Source organism: Pteronotus mesoamericanus, unplaced genomic scaffold (assembly GCF_021234165.1).
Source record: "Pteronotus mesoamericanus isolate MK-2021 breed Mesoamerican mustached bat unplaced genomic scaffold, CSHL_Meso_final contig_1193, whole genome shotgun sequence".
NCBI classification, from domain to species: Eukaryota; Metazoa; Chordata; class Mammalia; order Chiroptera; family Mormoopidae; genus Pteronotus; species Pteronotus mesoamericanus.
Window position 1 is genome coordinate 241,181 of NW_026555039.1, and position 15,835 is coordinate 257,015.

The window sequence follows — 15,835 nt, forward strand, 5'->3', positions numbered from 1 at the left end:
CGGGGGCTCAGGCTCTTCAGCTGATGAGAGCACTTTGGCAGCAGGGAGCAGGGGAGGGGCACACAGCCCCACAACTGGCAGGAAGGACTGCTTCTTCATTTCCTCATCGGCAACCCCTGCCTCTCCCGGCCTGACGATGCACAGCCCAACAGCAGCCCAGCCCCTGTCTCCCAGCGGGGCCCTCGGGTGGCCCTGCTGAGCAGGCGGGCCTTGGAGCTAAGGCTGCCAAGCCAGCCATCCCCCACCACTGTCTGCTCCCCTGCCCACAGGCCTGACCCCCCGGCACAGGACTGGGCTGGGGTAGGGGCCCTGCTTACGTTGCCCATGTTGGCCCCGCTGCTGGCAAGCCTGCCCGCTCGCTGTCTCTGCCCAGGCCTGCTTCGCCCTGCCCCGCGCCCCTGCCTGCCTGAGAAGTGTCACAGGCCCCCCGGGAGTGGGAGGCAGGCCTGCACCAGGTAACGGCTCAGCGGCCACGCTCATTGGCCTGTAATTAGGGGCTCTGCGGGACTGTTTGCTTTTTCTGGGCCAGCATCCTCTGTGGCTGGGATCTGTCACTGCCGCCACCAGGCCCACCTGGGTGAGGGGGCCAGAGCCCCCACGCCTCACACGCTTTGGGGGTGCCAGCCCTGCTGCTAGGACTCAAGGGGACCCCTAGGAGCTGAGGCAGGGGAGGGGCCTCTGACGATGCTCTTTCCTTGGCCCTTGGCAGTGGGCGCTGGGGGCTCTAGGCCTGACTGCACGGACACTGGAGGTTAGGGGCCTGAGCTCTGCAGCCTGGGACGCTGACTTCAAATCTTACCTCCCCTACTTGCTTGCTGCCCGACCTCGGGCAGCTGCCTTATCTTTTCTGTAGCTGAGTTCCTTTATCTGTACATGGGATGCCGGGACTGCCTGCCCCATTAGGTTGTAAAAATGATTTTAAAAGTTAGTAAAGTGCCAGGGCATGGTGGCCAGGAAATGCCACGCGTATCCACCATTAGTATTAATTTACTGTGAAGATGAACTGAGATTACACCCCAAAGCACTAGGCAGGGTACTTGGGGGGCCAGATTCCAAGGAATGGTGTTTGTTGCTTAATGCCAGCAGCCGCTGTCAGGAGGGGACATGGGGCTCTGTGCCACCCCGGCCCCCGCAACGGAATCGCAGACTTGCTCAGAGGGAAGAAATTCGCCTCTGGCGCAGAAAGGCCCTTCCCGGTGTTTGCCCCTGCTTGCATACCCTGGCGATGGGGAGCTCACTCACGATATGCTGACCCACTACTCTCTCTGGGAGGCCCTTTTGGAGGAAATTCCTCCTCGGGTCCGGTCCACCCTCTGACCCTGGTGCCTTGCAGTGCTCCAGAGTCCCCAGACCCAGAGTGCACAGACAGGGCAGACGCCGCTTGGGGCACGGGGCCAGCCCACCTTCACAGGCCTCGCCCTGCAGCCCCCCACCCCAGGGCCAGGTGCCCCTCGGAGTCTAGGGGGACGAGGGCTCTGAGCAGGCTTTGGAGCGGGCAGGTGCTGAGAGCTTCTCCAGGTGCTTCCCAGCACAGACAGGAGCTGGTCAGTGTCCTGCTGGCAGCACCTGTGAGGCTGACCCTCTGTCCCCCGCCTTGTCCCAAAGCGGGCACCACACCCCATAACACAGCACCGTGGGTCGAAGCCACCCACACCTTAGCTCAAGTCCCAGGGGGTCACTTCCTGGCTGCGTAACCATAATAAAACAATTTGAAAAGAACAACACCGGCCTCTGGCTACGCAGCGGTTCACCGTGAGTGAACGCACGCTGTGGTGGTCGGGAGAGGTGGCTCCCGGCCAGGCCACGGGGTTCCGCCGCTTCCCGCTGTGGGACCTTGGGTCTCCCTGAGTCTCCGTCACCCTGAAGTGGGGGCACTACCCTACCTACCTTGCAGGGCAGTGGCGAGAAGTAAATGAACTATATGCATGTGGGCTGTGGGCAGCTGAACAAGCAGGGCTGTTCCCTTGCGTATGTGCCTTGTGATTTCTCCCAGACTCCATGCTCATCAGCGCGACCCTGCTCCTCCTTCTCCTGACCTTTTTGCCTCCACCCCCACCACTCCTCAGTGGCCAGTGGTCTGGGCTTGAAGGTCCCCTGGGGTAAAAGCCTAGGGCCCTTACTCTTTGTGTGATCACGTAGCTGCACCTCAGCTTCCTTGGTAGTGGAAGGGGTAACCAAACCTACCTCTGGGCGAAGGGGAGGGTGGGGCCCGGGATGAGATAACGGGGAGCAGCGCCCAGGTCATACCAGGTTCTCCACGGTGCGCAGGTAGCGGGTGCAGTGGCTGTGGCCATTGTAATCTGAGAGGTCGGCCGCCGTGTATCCGTCGCGGTCGCGGACGTCCAGCTCCGCGCCGTTCACTACCAGGATCTGGCAGCACTGCAGGGCCACGCAGTGAGGACCCCCGCCGCTAGCCCGGACCCCGTGCCTGGGCTGCACAGTGCTGGGAGCCCGGCGCCGGAAGAGGGCGCCCGCCCCCCCGCCCAAGGCCCGCCCCTCCCGGCCCCGCCCCGGCCTCGCCGTCACCTCCAGCTCCCCGTTCTCGGCGGCGTCGTGCAGTGGGGTCCCGCCCCACAGGTCGGCCGAGATCTCGCCGCCGTGCAACAGGAGCCAGCTGAGCACTTTGGCGTGGCCGCGGCTCGCCGCAAAGTGCATGGCCGTGGCGCCGTCCTTGTCCCGCTCCGACAGGCTCACGTCTGTGCAGCTCACCTGGGCGGGAGGGGGCGGGGCGAGGGGCGGGGCTGGGCGCCAGGCCCTTCTGGCTCCGCCCCCGTCCCGTGCAGGCCCCGCCTCCTCCCGGGCTCCGCCCCTCCCTGTCTCCGAGCTTACCAGCCACACGATGACCGAGCTGTGGCCCATCTGTGCCGCAGCGTGCAGCGGGGTCATGCCGTCGTGGGCGCTCAGGTGCGGGTCCGCGCCGCACTCCTGCACCAGGTACTGCGTCACCTCCAGGTGGCCCTCCTGGCACGCCAGGTACAAGGGCGTGGCACCGTTCTTGATTTGGGCATTCACTCCCCTGCGAACGGGAAGCACCCAGAGAAGCTCTCAGCGCCTGCCCGCTCCAAAGCCTGCTCAGGGCATTCGCCCCCTTCGGTTCTGGAGGGCTGGCACTGTGGGATGGAGAGCGCATCGCCCCTGGGGCCCGCTGTCCCTGACTCCTTCTGGACTCAGGCTCGTGCCAGCCTCCCGCAGGGGGCCCCCGCTGGCTCGCCCCCGCCCCCAGCAGCCTCCTTTCTATAGTGCACACCTGACTGAGCTTGTGCCGGCGCTCAGTAACTAGTCCACCTTTTCAGCAAGGCCTACCAGGACCTGGAGGCCTGGCCTCCCGCTACCTTTCAGCCACACTGACCCGTACCTGTCGTCTGCGCTCTCTGCTTTGGATCATGTCCCCTCACCCCACCGCCAGCCGGAACGCCCTTCCCTTCTCCGTCTTTGAGACTCAGTGCAGATCCCTCCTCTGGGAAGTCTGCCCTGGGTCCCCCCCACCCTGCCACCCCCCGCCTGGACCCAGGGCAGGCCTCTCTTACCTCTGTGCCCCATACTGCCCTGGGCCCACCCCCTGGACCTCCTGTCGTGCCTGGCTGAATGTAACCGATTCTGGCCCCTGCCTCCCCCCAAAGCTTGAGTCCCCAGAGGGCGGAGAGGCCGGGTGCCAGGTAAAGCACAGAATGTCCATTTAAGTATGAATATCAGATAAACACCCAATCATTTCTAATGTAGAAACATATCTCAAATACCATATAAGGTGGACTTATACGAAAACACCTTAGTGGTTGTCGACCTGCAGCCCTGCAGGTGGCCGCCAGTCCCCGAGCACGGCCAGTGCGCCGCGTGACACCAGGAGCAGGCAGGTTCCCATGGGACGCCCTGACTTAGGTCCTGCTGAAGTTCCCTTTTGCAGAGAGGCCGTTGAGGCTCAGAGGCTGTGACATGCCTAAGGTCACACAGCTGGTAGGTGGCACGTGAGTGCACGTCTGCTTGTGTAATGCAGCACCTGGCACACAGTAGGCACACAAGGAGCCAAGAGAGGGCGCCCCATCTCTTTGCTCCTTGGGGCTTCCCTGGGGCCTAGATTGCATCTGTCACCTCCCTCATCCTTGTTCCCCAGCTCTGACAGGAGGGTCCTAATGGGGACACAGGGCACCAGTCCCTTGAGGGGAAGTGCTTCTGGGGAACAGGGAAGCTGACCCGCCACTGACTGAGCCTCAGTTTCTCTGCGTTCAGTGGGTACACACAGCTCAGGGTGCAGTTACCAGATCTGAGCACTAGGTGGAGCCACAATCTAGCCGAGGCGTTGCCCGTCAACCTCCCTAGTGATTCTAAGCTCTGCTCAGGGGCTGGGTCCTACTGTGCTGACTCAGCCTCTGTGCCCCAGGTAGTGCGATTCTTCCTCCGACTTCACCCATCTATCCCCTCACTTCCTCAGTGACATGCTCCACCCATCTGCCCACGCCCTCCCTCCTTGCCTTGTCCAGTTACCAGCCATTAACGCAGACCCCAGGCTAGCCACTGCTCTTCCATCTGCCCGCTCACTCCCCCTCTTGACACCCCCAACATGACCAGGGGGTGGTCTCAATTCCCTCCCACTACCCTTCCAGCTGACTTCTCCCTGCCCCTAAAACCCTGGCCTCTGTCCACTTCCTCGGCCCCCAGTAGCCCCCACCAAAAAGCCGGTCCCTGCTCCCTGCTTCTTCCTGACAAGGGCTGCCTCCCCGGACACAGAGCTGCCACTGGCCAGGGCCGATGCCGAGTCCAGGGCCTCACACGTTTGGGGAAGAGCAGGAACTGCACCCAGCTGTCCCCCGTTACCCCACCAGTGCCAGGACCAGTGTGGCACCCGCCAGCGGGCAGCGCCGACAGCGCACGCGGCAGACAGAGGCCCACGGACACACCTTGCCTCAGGAGCGCATTGGCGCGGGGCCACTGGCCTCCACGCCCCAGTGCCAGCCTCGCCCCCGCACACACATGCACATGCCGGTGCCTCAGTAACAGCCCCTTTAATATTTCATGACCGACACTCAGTGGCCTGAATTATTCACCCCGTAACCAAGGTACAGTGAGTGCTGGGGTCCTGGGGATTGAAGGCTGGAGGGGGCCACTGCCCAGGGCCCACCGGACTCTCTCTCTCTGGGGATGCCCGAGGCAACATAACCAGGTCGGGGCACCAGGTCTGCCGGGAGCCCTGCCCTCCCAGGCCAGCAGCCCCTGCTTGGCAGGTGTCCATGACCCAGGGGTGCCCGGCAGCCTGAGAAGGCCTGAAAGGTACGAGGAGCTGGCAGAGAGCAGGGCCCAGGCAGGAGGGGGCGGTCGTGCCCACAGCCTCCGGCCGGTCCGCTGGCTGGCCCCTCGGCCGGTCCCCATAGGGAGGAAGTGCTCCGTAGATGCTCAGGCTCCTTGACACTGCTGTTAGCATTTCCGCCTCTGTGCGCACGGGCCCTGCTCTGAAGTCGCAGCTCCAGGCTGGGAGACCCCAGGACACGGGGCAGGTCCGCTGCTGGGCCAGGGCGGGCAAAGGGGTCCTTGTCACCCTCCTCGACCTCAGCCTAGGGGCCAGGAGGGTGGGTGCCCTCTTGATATAAAATCATGGATGGACAGAAGGAAATAAACTCATGAATTTAGGGATGAATTGATAATGGTAGTAATAATACTACTACTAATAATTGATAATAGTGGCAGCAGGTACCATCTATCAAACAATTTCTCTGCTCCAAGGCCTGTGAGGAACATGATTCCCATGTGCTCACCTGGTCCTTGTCAAATGACCTTATGAGGTAGGTAATAGCATTGTTTTCTTTTTATATACGGGGAAACTGAGGTACGGAGAGATAAGATCACTCAATGAGAGAGAGGCACAGGAAGACCTGGGTCTAAGAAGGACCTGGCTGAGCCCCCCAGCCCCCGCCGAGCTGCGCCAAGGTCTTCCTCTTGTGTCTTTGGCTTCTCCAGGCCATCCAGGAGGTGGAGGCAATATTCCGTGGGAGACATACCCAGAGAGGCCTGAGCATCTGCCTGGTACCATGTTGTCTTTTAGGATCCCTCCTCCCGGTGCCTCTGGGTGGGGGCACTGCTGGCCTGGGGTGTCCCGGCCTCACCAAGCAAGCGTCACTGCCCAGAGGAGAGGACCCCGGCCCGGTCCAGCCCGTTGAGCTCCAGCCAGTGCCACCCCCCGGGGGAAAGCGGTCTGCTCACAGCGCCTGCCCCTCGGCCTGGCCTCTGCTCAGCCCCGGACTCTGCAGCGCACTGCACAGGGCCCCGTGAGTTCTCCCTCCTGAGCCTCAGTTTCCTCATGTGACAACTAGGCACGATAATGGTTTGGCCTCTCCATACCTCTTGTGACAGGGCGGAAGAGAGAGCTTTGCAAAGGTGCACGTTTCCTCTGAGGAAAGGGTGCCGCTATCACATCCCCACCTGCTGCCCCCCCGGCCACCCCCTGGGCCAACCACCAGCCCTGGCGGTTTGCCCACCCTCACCTGACCTGGCCGCTCCCTACCAGGTGCCCCCCATACCAGCTCCTCTGGCTTCCTGGGCAGGACTCGCCGGCTTCCTGTGCCGACAGACCCCCAAATGGCGGGGTGCTCTAGGGCCTCTTGTTCTCCCACGGGTGAGGTCCTCTACTTCCCGGGGACAAAGGCCACCTGGACGTGATGCCCGTATCGCCCCAGCTTGGACCTGCAGTGGGCGCCGCGCCCCACCTCCGCCCACCCGTCCATCTGTGCGTGGACTGGGCCTCTTGAACCGCCCGTGTCGCGGTCGCCCTCTCCACGTCTCCCTCAACCCCTCCCCTCCCCTCGCTGTCCCGTCGCTTCCACGTCTGAAATTCCCTAGCAACGATCACATGTATTGTGACTTTTTTCTTCCTCTTGGGGAAAAAAGATGACATGCACACGCCGTACCCATTAAGCAGCCCCCCGCTGAGGGCGCTGAAGGAGCACAGAGGGCTGGGGGGGGGGGCCTGCTGGAAGCGTCCGTCTGGGACTGGCGCCAGCTTGCCGGTCCTGCGGCCACACGGAACTAGTAGCGATCTGCCCCCGGGACGTGATCGGAGGCAGGTCCAACAGTAGGGCCCCAGCGCCCGTCAGTTCTGCCCCGGGAAGGGAGGGCGAAAGGACGAGATCCCGTGGTGGGTGAGGCTGCTCCAGACAGAAGGGCACGTGGCCTTGGGGGGGGTCTCCCTCTCTTGTCCTCCACTCACATCTCCTGGCTTATTTGAAAAGGGCCCACATCAGGGAAGACACGCAGCCTGATTGAGGAAGGTCCTAAAACGGTCATCTTTACACCCGTCATCAGCAAGCCTGGGATGTCTCACAAGGCCCACTCTTCCCTGCAGCTCTGCCAGGCTTCTTGGCGTCCTGGGGTCCCCGATGAGGCCCAGCTTGGGCCCCTCAGGCCTCGCTGCTACCAGCTCTGGCCACCATGCCGCCACGCCGTCAGGCGGGCTCTCAGCACGGCTGGCCCCTTTTCTTGTTCAGGCCTCAGCTTAGCTCTCACCGCCTCCTCAGAGGGGCGTTTGTTAACCCCTCCATCTAAAGAACGCACCCATCCCTTCCTGCCAAACACCGCCACGTCACGAGATAGCACCCGTCCCCCTCAAATCGTGTGGTGCACTTGCTTCATTCACCAGGGACACATCGCGAGGGTGCCTCGCCACCTGCCAGGATGCGCAGAGCAGCGATGGCAGCAAAGGCTGGCCCCTCAGAGGCCGGTTCCACGGGGTCTGCTGGACCGCAAAGCACCACACACGAGCGAGCGAGCGAGCCAGAACTTCTCTGAATGTGGTGCGTGCCCCTGATACGTCTCCTTGTTCATTCCCTGCAAGTCAGCACCGCGAGGCCGCAAGGGCCTGCTACGTCTCTGGCGCTGACCGGGCTGTGCGCTCGGCGTGCGCTCAGCTGCTACTTGTTGAATGAGTGAATGGATGTGGGAGGGAGGTGGGCAGCCAGGCCAGGGGCTCTGTGACGCCTCCACACACAAGGCCCGGCTGCTAAAGCAGGTTAGCTCCATCTGCTGGACGGGCCCAGGGAGGCCCGGGGCGAGTTCTGAGGTCACGTGCAGCGAGCTGCAGGCAGGGCCGGACACAACCTGGGACTCTAGGCTCCTCATTCATTCAACAAAAAGGCATAGAGTCAGGCACTGGGCGCATGGGATGGGGACGACGAGGTTTGCTGTCCTTCGTCGGGGAGACAGAGGGCGGAGATGCACAGACACGCGTGGAATGCAATGCCAGGCGGTGTAAGTAAGTGTGCTGGGGAAACAGGGCAGCAAGGCGGGGAGTCTGCGTGTTGTGGGGCGTGTTACCGTCCGAAAGAGCTCAGGGTGGGCTGTACAGAGAGGGGAGGGGAGCAGAACACAAAGGAGGGAGGAGTTGTGTGGGGAAGAGTCCAAGTGAAGGGAACAGCCAGTGCGAGGGCTGGGGTGCCGGCTGGTCTGCGCAGGCCAGGTGGAGGCGGGGGCGGGGGCCGGCCAGAGTGAGGAGGGCCTTCGGGCCATTGTAAGGAAGCGGCTTCCCTGTTAGTGACGGGGGTGGGGGGACTGCAGCCGGTCCACAGAGGCGGGCTGAGCTGGACCGGAGGAGAGCACGGGCCAGGGCAGAGCCGCTGGAGTCCCCGTGACCCGAGGAGCTTGAGCCAGGAGTTGCTAGTGGAGGTCAAGGCTGTCCCCGCCACCAGGTCCCTCCTTTCTCAGAGCCTCCAGCCAGGTCAGGGTCTCCAGTGCTGGATGTGCCGGCTTGGGCTTGGCCCCAGGCCCTGCTGCCCAGGGGGCCTCAGCAGCCCCCAGGGAGACCTGGGGGTGGTAACAGAGAGTTACTGAGCCCCCACTGCTCTGGCGGAAGCAGACGCTCAGCAGGGAAGGGGCCCGCGGGCTGCAGAGCCTCCAGCCTCCTAAGGGGGCCTCTGCCCTCAGGGGTGAGCCGCTCGGCTTCCTGCTCAAGGCAGGGGGCTGCCCGAACCCCTCCAACTGCGCTATGGATGCAGCCAGGATCCATGAAGCTTGGCGCTAAGAAGGAAAAAGACGTGCCCAGCAAACTTGAAAGGCCCTGAGGGATCGGAGCTTGCAGAGAAGGAGACAGACCCGGAGAAGGAGTGCAGCGTGACTAAGGCCACAGAGCGAAGCTGTGGGACCTCAGCGGGTCAGCTGGCCCCTCTGAGACCCCCTTTCTGTATCTGTCCGCTCCATTAGGCAGGCACATCTGTGTGGTTGACCGCTGAGTCCCTGGCACTTAGCATGTTGCCTAGCACAGTAGTTGAATGAGTGGACCTGGAAGATGGGCCGATCACAGAGCTCCCGCCTCAGGGAGCTGCAAGGCTCAGGCTTCGCTCGGGGCCAGGCTCCTGGGGACACTCGGGAGGTGGGAGCTGTTCCGCGTGTCCCCCGGATCCTGGCCAGGGCACCTCCTAACCTCTGCCCTGGGCCAGGGGAGGGTGGCCTTGGGCAAAGGAGCTTGCGGGGAGCCGGAGGCGATTCCAGTCTTTGGACAGACTGGTTCTCCCGCTGGTTGTGCCCGGCAGAGGCTGGGGTCCAGGGGAGGACGCACCCAGAGCCCCAACCCCAACCCGGGGTCCTGGCAGAGCCTGACGCTTCCCTCTAGCTTCAGAGTGAGCTGAGCATGAGCCTTCAGACCCTTCAGGCGGGTGGGCAGGAGCTCTGGGGGCTGCCGGCTCCTTGCCCATGCTGCTGGCCAGGCGGGACGGCCCTCCCCGCCTGGGGCCTGAGGCAGCCCAGCCAGCTCCTGCCGGCCGTGTGCCTCCCTCTTAGGGAGCGTCTCTCTGCAGAGCGCTCGGAGGAGAGTCCTCCACGGCCGCAGACCCCAGGGTCACTGTGGCAATTCCTGGGCCTCTGGGAGCATTGGCCCAGTGGATAGACTGCAGGGGCAGGGGGCAGGAGGGCGGCTGGCTGCAGGGTGTTGCTGGGATCTCAGGCCCTGGCTGACACCCTGTGGTGCAGCCTGGCGTTACCTGGGCCCTCCCCTGAGCCTGCCCGGCCCTCCTGCTGCTCTGCCGTTTGTTGCTGCCGAGGCCCAAGGCCACCCATAGCCTCCCTGGGCGGGATCGAGTTTCCCACTGGCAGGCCGGGAGCCCTTCCTCCCTCAGCCACCCGCCAGGGAGAGCTGAGCCCTTGTGAATAATTCACAGGCTTCACAGCGGGGCTGAAGCTCACGAGAGCAAGAGAGCGAGAACGGGTGCTGCAGCCTGCGAGCCCAGCCGCCGGGGTCCCCTGACTGTGCCTGCGGCCCAGGGCAGCCCGAGCCTCCCCCTGCCCAGGTCCCTGCCCGGGGTCCTCAGGTTTGGAGAGCAGGAGCCTCTACCCCGAGAGGAGGCAGCCAGGTGGGCACTGGCCCTCACCTCCCCTCTGGGCAATTCCCGCTCCCTCAATTCCCAGCCACCCCTCCTGCCTGAGCCTTATCTGGCAACCGCACAAAAGCACCTCCTTATCAGCCGGGACACACACGCCGCAGGTACAGGAATAGAGCCCGAGCCCTCTGTCCACCTCCCTGAGATTCACGGTGGCCTCTGGGGTCTGGCTGCTCATCAGTCCAGGCCATCTGGCCAGAGTCAGCACCGGCCCAATCACAGCCAGCACCCGGCAGGGCCTGCGAGGGATCAGGGTCCCCAAGGCCCCACGCCGGAGAGGCCACTGCGCGGCACAGCCAGAGCCGCCTTTCCGGGCTTCCTGGCGAGGAGGGGCTCCGTGGCCAGCCGGGGCTCCCTGCTCCCTGCTCTGCCCCAGCTTCTGGTCAGCACGGGCAGGGGACGCTCAGGAGCCTTCCCCAGTCACACGGTTTGGACCGAGTTGGCATCATCACTGGCCGGCTTTTGGGGCCCTTTATGTGAGAGGGTGAGCTGGCGGATGCGGGAGGGTGGCCATAGTCCATCCCTACCCTCTCCAGACCTCTGCGTCCTCTGCCTGAAGCGAGGGGATGGGACAGAAGCCTCGGAGTCGCCTCAGTGGGGGCGGGGTTGGGGGCACGTCACAGGTGCTGGTCCCCAGCCCCAGCCGGAGTCGGAGTCCGGGCCCAGGGCCCTGGGCCGCCGATGGTGCCAGGGCGCATGCCTGTCCTTGAGTGTCTTGGGGCCTCCTACCCTAAATCCTACTGCCTTTGACCCAAACCCTAGCTTGTCTGGAAGCAGAGAATTCACATGAAAGTGGTACCACGTGGCCCCTGGCAGGGTGGCTATGAGGAGGACCCCTGGTCCCGGGGGGGTTCACCTGCTGGTGTCCCAGTGACCAAACCAGGGAGCCCCTCACTCAGCGAGAGGACGGCAGCCTGGCCTGGGGGTCTCAGGGCTGCCTGACACCCCCGCCAAGGGGCCTGGGCCCAGCAGGCCGCCGGCCGCAGCCACCTGGCCACGAGGCCATGGGGCTGGGTGGCCTCCTGCCGGCTCCCTGGTGGCCAGTGGCCCCATGGGGGCCGTGGACGGAGCCTCTCGCCTGGTGGCTGCTATACTTAGGCCGGGCCCCCGGTCACCACGTGTGTCCCGGGAACCCACTGTACTGATGAGGTCAGGGTCGGAGCCCCCTCTGCCGGGTCCCAGCGGCCGTTGGGGCCCCGCTCCCCCAGGATGCCCGTCGCGCCGCAGCTGCACCCGAGACCTGGCTTCCTCCTCCCCCAGGAGCCCCCAGACCCCCTGTTGTGCGCTGGGCCCCTTCTTCCACATGCCCCATCCCACCCTGGGGCACCCCCCGCCCACTGCTCAGCTGCTTTCTCAGCCCAGCCGCGCGGGCCCCTGGGGGTTTGGCAGCCCCACCACCTTGGTAGTGGGAATGGGCTGAGGGGCCACAGGAAATGACACGCTGCTCTGTGGACGGCCTGACTAGAGAGTGAGGGGCTGAGTGGGCGACCCCGTCCCTCCACTTCCGGCCACGCCCCTCCCCCGTCGCCTTCCTGACCGGGGGTCTCGGAGAGGCTCTCGTTGCTTCACCCCCATTTAGAGCAGCCTTGCCAATGAGCTCAGGCCAGAGCTGGAGGGAGCCCCCCGTGCAGGCTGGTGAGCACCCTGGCGGGGAGCAAGTGACCTTGGCCTGGGTGTCTGGCCTCCCAGGGGCAGCCACGAGCTGGGGGCCGTTTGCTGGCAGGGCTCAGGGGCCAGTGGCAGTGGCAGCCTGCCAGGCGGGGAGGGTTCTCAGCTTGGGGGGGCAATCGCAGGCCCCAGGGGTGGTCACTCCCCGGGAATGCTGGAGGGACACGGCAGACTGCCAGCACCCCCAGAGCCCTGGCCGGCCCCGCCCAGGGGCCCCGCGGAGCAGTGTCCTTACTCGGGGTGGTGCCTGATGAGAAGCCTCAGGGAGGGGAAGTCTCCTTTGGCGGCAGCATAGTGGAGGGGCAGGGCGCCCGTGTCTGTGGCTGCGGTGGGGTCCCCACCGCCGTGACGCAGCAGCCAGTCCACCACCTCAGGGTGGCCGAAGCGGGCAGCCAAGTGCAGGACTGTGGCACCAGAATTGTCTTTGTCCTGTGGAAGGAGAGCCCGTTAGTCCTGAAGTCTTGTCCTGCCCCCCCCCCACGGGGGCAGCTCTGTCCACGGACTTCAGCTCCTGAGTGGCACCCGCGGCGGGCTTTCGGAGAATGGCGGCCCATGACTGTGACATGCCTGCACGGAGCAGGCTTCCAGGCTGTGGCGCCCTGCTCGTCCCAGCAGGGACGGCAGCATCCGGCCGCGAGCCTCGCCGGTCACCCGAGCACTTAGGGAGCACCTGGGTGGGAGGGCGGGAGGTGCTGGGCCGGAAGGGTGGGCTGCGGGGGCTGCGCCAGGCTGGCGTCAGGACTGTGGGGGTACCCTCTGTACCCCAACCTTGCCCCCTCCCTCCACCCCTCCCCAGGTGTCCCATGGGAAGGGGTCTCCAGATTGGTGCGCCTGCAACAACCCGATCTTGGTACAGAGAACTGCCCCACCCCCCACCGACGCCCCGCTCCCAGCGAGGAAAACAGGCTGCCCTCGTGCCCAGTGTCCTGGCCTGTGGGGCAGGAAGCCGGCCTCGGCAGTCAGCCTGCGGCAGCAGGGGGCTAGAAGCAGCCTCTGGGAGAGGCTTAGGCAAGACCCCCACCCAGGCACCCTGGAGGGAGTGGGGCGATGGCCTGTGAAGTACCCAGCATGTCACCGTGAATATCCAGGTGGGCGTGTCTGCTGTGGGAGGGGGTTGGTGGCTGCTGCTTACGTGACCTGGGTGAGGAGGCCATGCACCGAGAACCCAGAAGTCTGGGCTCAGAGGCCAGCTGGCCAGCTTGGGAGAGTGGGCATGGCGTTCAGAGCAGACCAAGCTCCCAGTGCCAAGCACGTGGGACGATGGAGGCGAGCAGGGAGCTGGGCCCAGGCAGGAGTGAGGGCCGGGCACGGTTTGCTGGAATCAGGGAGGGAGGTCCCAGAGTGGGCACAGTGGGGACAGGCGTGGCCGGGGCTGCTGGAGCAGAGCCACTGAGGCTCCTGGAGAAAAGTGCAGGGAAAGGAGGGGATGGGGGGACGGAGCCCAGGGGACTGGGCTGGCTAGAGGTGACCCAGACAGGACAATGGCGAAGTATGCACTGAGCACGGCTCTTGAGGAAGGCTCTCAATTCTGGCCTTGGGGACAGGGGGTCTGCAGCTCCAGGGACCCTGCTGGCTCTGGCGTCTGGGTGGGGGTGGCAGTGAGCAGAGGACCCCGGGCCTGCAGGCTCCGGCCTGTCCTCAAAGCACCAACAGCTACGCAGGCCCCAGGGGCCTCATGTGCTGTGGCCCGCACCCTAAATCTGCTTCTCTCTCCAGGCGGAGCGGGTCTGGATCGAGGTCTTCCTCCCCCGACACACTCTTCCATCCCCAACACCCAAGCCTGCGGGGGCCTGAGGGCAGGAGACTTGATAAACTGGGCACAAGGCCACCTGCCCTTCCGCCTCCTCTGCAGCAGTGAGGGAGGCTTCCGGCCAAAGCTGGACACCGGGATGAGGGAGGCGCGCTGCCTCCCAAGAGTGGGCAGGGACCACGTGCCAGGAACTCTGATACAGGGCCATCCGGGAGATAAGGGGCCAGGCCCTCTCCCAGGAAGGGTGGAGGAGGGGCCTTGCCACCCTGAGGGCAGTGGGGGCAGGGGTCTGGCCACCTTCAGGGTGCAGCCAGGCAGTTCAGTCGCGCCTGCCTCTTGCACAATCAGGGAACCCAGTGGTCTCACTAAGTGGCCCGATTCCTTCCCCCACTGTCTTTCCCCAAAGACCAGAACTTCTCCCAAGTTCCTAACTCCAGCCCCCGAGGCCCTCTGGGACAGGGCCCTGCTGGCTTTTCCCACCCTCAGCCCAAACACTCTCCTTGCGGCTCCCTCCGCAGGACCGGAACATGTGTGCCCCGGAGCTTTGCACTCCGTGTTCCTGGTGCTCAGAGAGGTCTGACCACTGGATGCCACTTCCTTCTCATCAGCCGGGACCCGCCTTGGAGGTCAGTCCCCAGAGGGGCCTTTCCTGGCCACCTCGCCCAAGCAGCTCCCTGATGTTCCCCGTTGCTTGGCCCTGCTGTACCTGATGGTGCCCGGTTTACTTTTTACCCTGTGAGTTTGCTGCCTTGTGCACCAAAGACCTGGGAGCCAGGAGGGCAGGCACGCCCCTGAGTCCCCAGGCGTGGTGCCTGTCGGGCATGCTGTTTCCAACAGGAGAGTCTCACATCAGGGCTGTGGCGGGGCCAGGCCTCCAGCGGCCTGGTGCCACTGAGACCAGGCGGGGCCCCGTGGCAGGAAGACTCAGGCCGAGCTGGGGAAGCAGCTTGGATCTGGGAGGCCAGAAGGGGTCAGCCCAGGTCCTGGGGAGACCCCCGTTGACCAGGCCCACCCCCATTTCCGCTTGCCTTACCTAGCCTCAGGGGCACCACACCCCCACCGGGGGGGGGGGGCTGTAAGACTATGCCCAGCCCCTCCAGGCCCGATTCTGGAAGACATGGGCTTCTGATCCCTGTCCAGGCCCTCAGCGCCTGGCACACTCTCTGGGTCTTGCTGGCTCGGGGCTTCGCCCCCTACTCCCAGGCTGAATACTAGTCTGGTTGAGCCCAGTCCCCTTCTGTTTCTCCAACACCGTGGCGCTTGCCTAGGCAGCAGCCAGGACTTAAGCCGGCACCTGCCCAGGTACTTACTCTAAACCCAGGAGCCCACCTCACCCAGGTCCTCTGGAAGAAGCTCCAAAGCAGGTTCAGTTGAGAGGTGCCCAACCCCACCCACTTCTGAGCCTGGGGGGCTCCAGGCCAGCACTCTGTCCCGGGGAGGAAGCCTTTGGGCGGCCAGGGAGGGACAAGGACCTACCTGCACTCCGCAGCCGCCCTGTGAGAGCAGCCACTGCAGGCAGGCCAGGTGACCGGTGGCAGCGGCGTCGTGGGCCGGGGTCGCGCCGTTCCGCGCTCGGGCGGTAGCAGGCAGGGCAGCCTTCTCCGCCAGGAAGCGCAGGCAGTGCAGCTTGCCGGCGCGAGCTGCGTGGTGCACCGGCAGCGCGTCCAGCGGGTCGCGCAGCCAGGGCCCCAGCTGGCCGGCCGCGAGCAGGGACTCCAGCACGGCCAGCTCGCCCTGCCGCGCCGCCTGCAGCGCCTGCTCCAGGGCCATCGTGCCGCCCGCGGCGTCGCGCCCCGCGCTCAGCGCGCTCCCCCAGGCGCCATGCGCCTGGCCGGACACCGGGAGGCCCGCGGCGCGGCCGTCGGGGCCCCGCGGGTTGGGAGGCGGAGCGGCTGCCGGCTCGGCCTCTGCTCCGCGCTGCCCAGCTCGCTCCGCTCCGCCTCCGCTGCGCTCTGGGCCCCGGTCCCCGTGGCACGGGACTTAAGCCTCGGCCCGCCCCCCGCGCCACCTCCGTCCCGCCCAGCCCGCCCTGCGCCCCGCCCCGCGGGCTGGAGAGCCTTGCCTGGGA

At 65.1% G+C, this 15,835-nt stretch overlaps 1 protein-coding gene across 3 annotated transcripts in view; it reads right to left on the bottom strand.

Moving 5' to 3' along the window:
• Positions 1-15,537, bottom strand: part of ESPN (espin) — a 30,353-nt gene extending 14,816 nt beyond the window's left edge. For all 3 annotated transcript variants that reach the window (XM_054583300.1, XM_054583294.1, XM_054583293.1), the window contains exons 1-5: positions 15,244-15,537; positions 12,253-12,446; positions 2,830-3,016; positions 2,527-2,709; positions 2,248-2,379 (exon numbers count right to left, since the gene is read on the bottom strand). In XM_054583300.1, the coding sequence (XP_054439275.1) occupies positions 2,248-2,379; positions 2,527-2,709; positions 2,830-3,016; positions 12,253-12,446; positions 15,244-15,537 (990 nt within the window). The remainder of the gene's footprint in view (positions 1-2,247; positions 2,380-2,526; positions 2,710-2,829; positions 3,017-12,252; positions 12,447-15,243) is intronic.
• Positions 15,538-15,835: the final 298 nt, after the last annotated feature.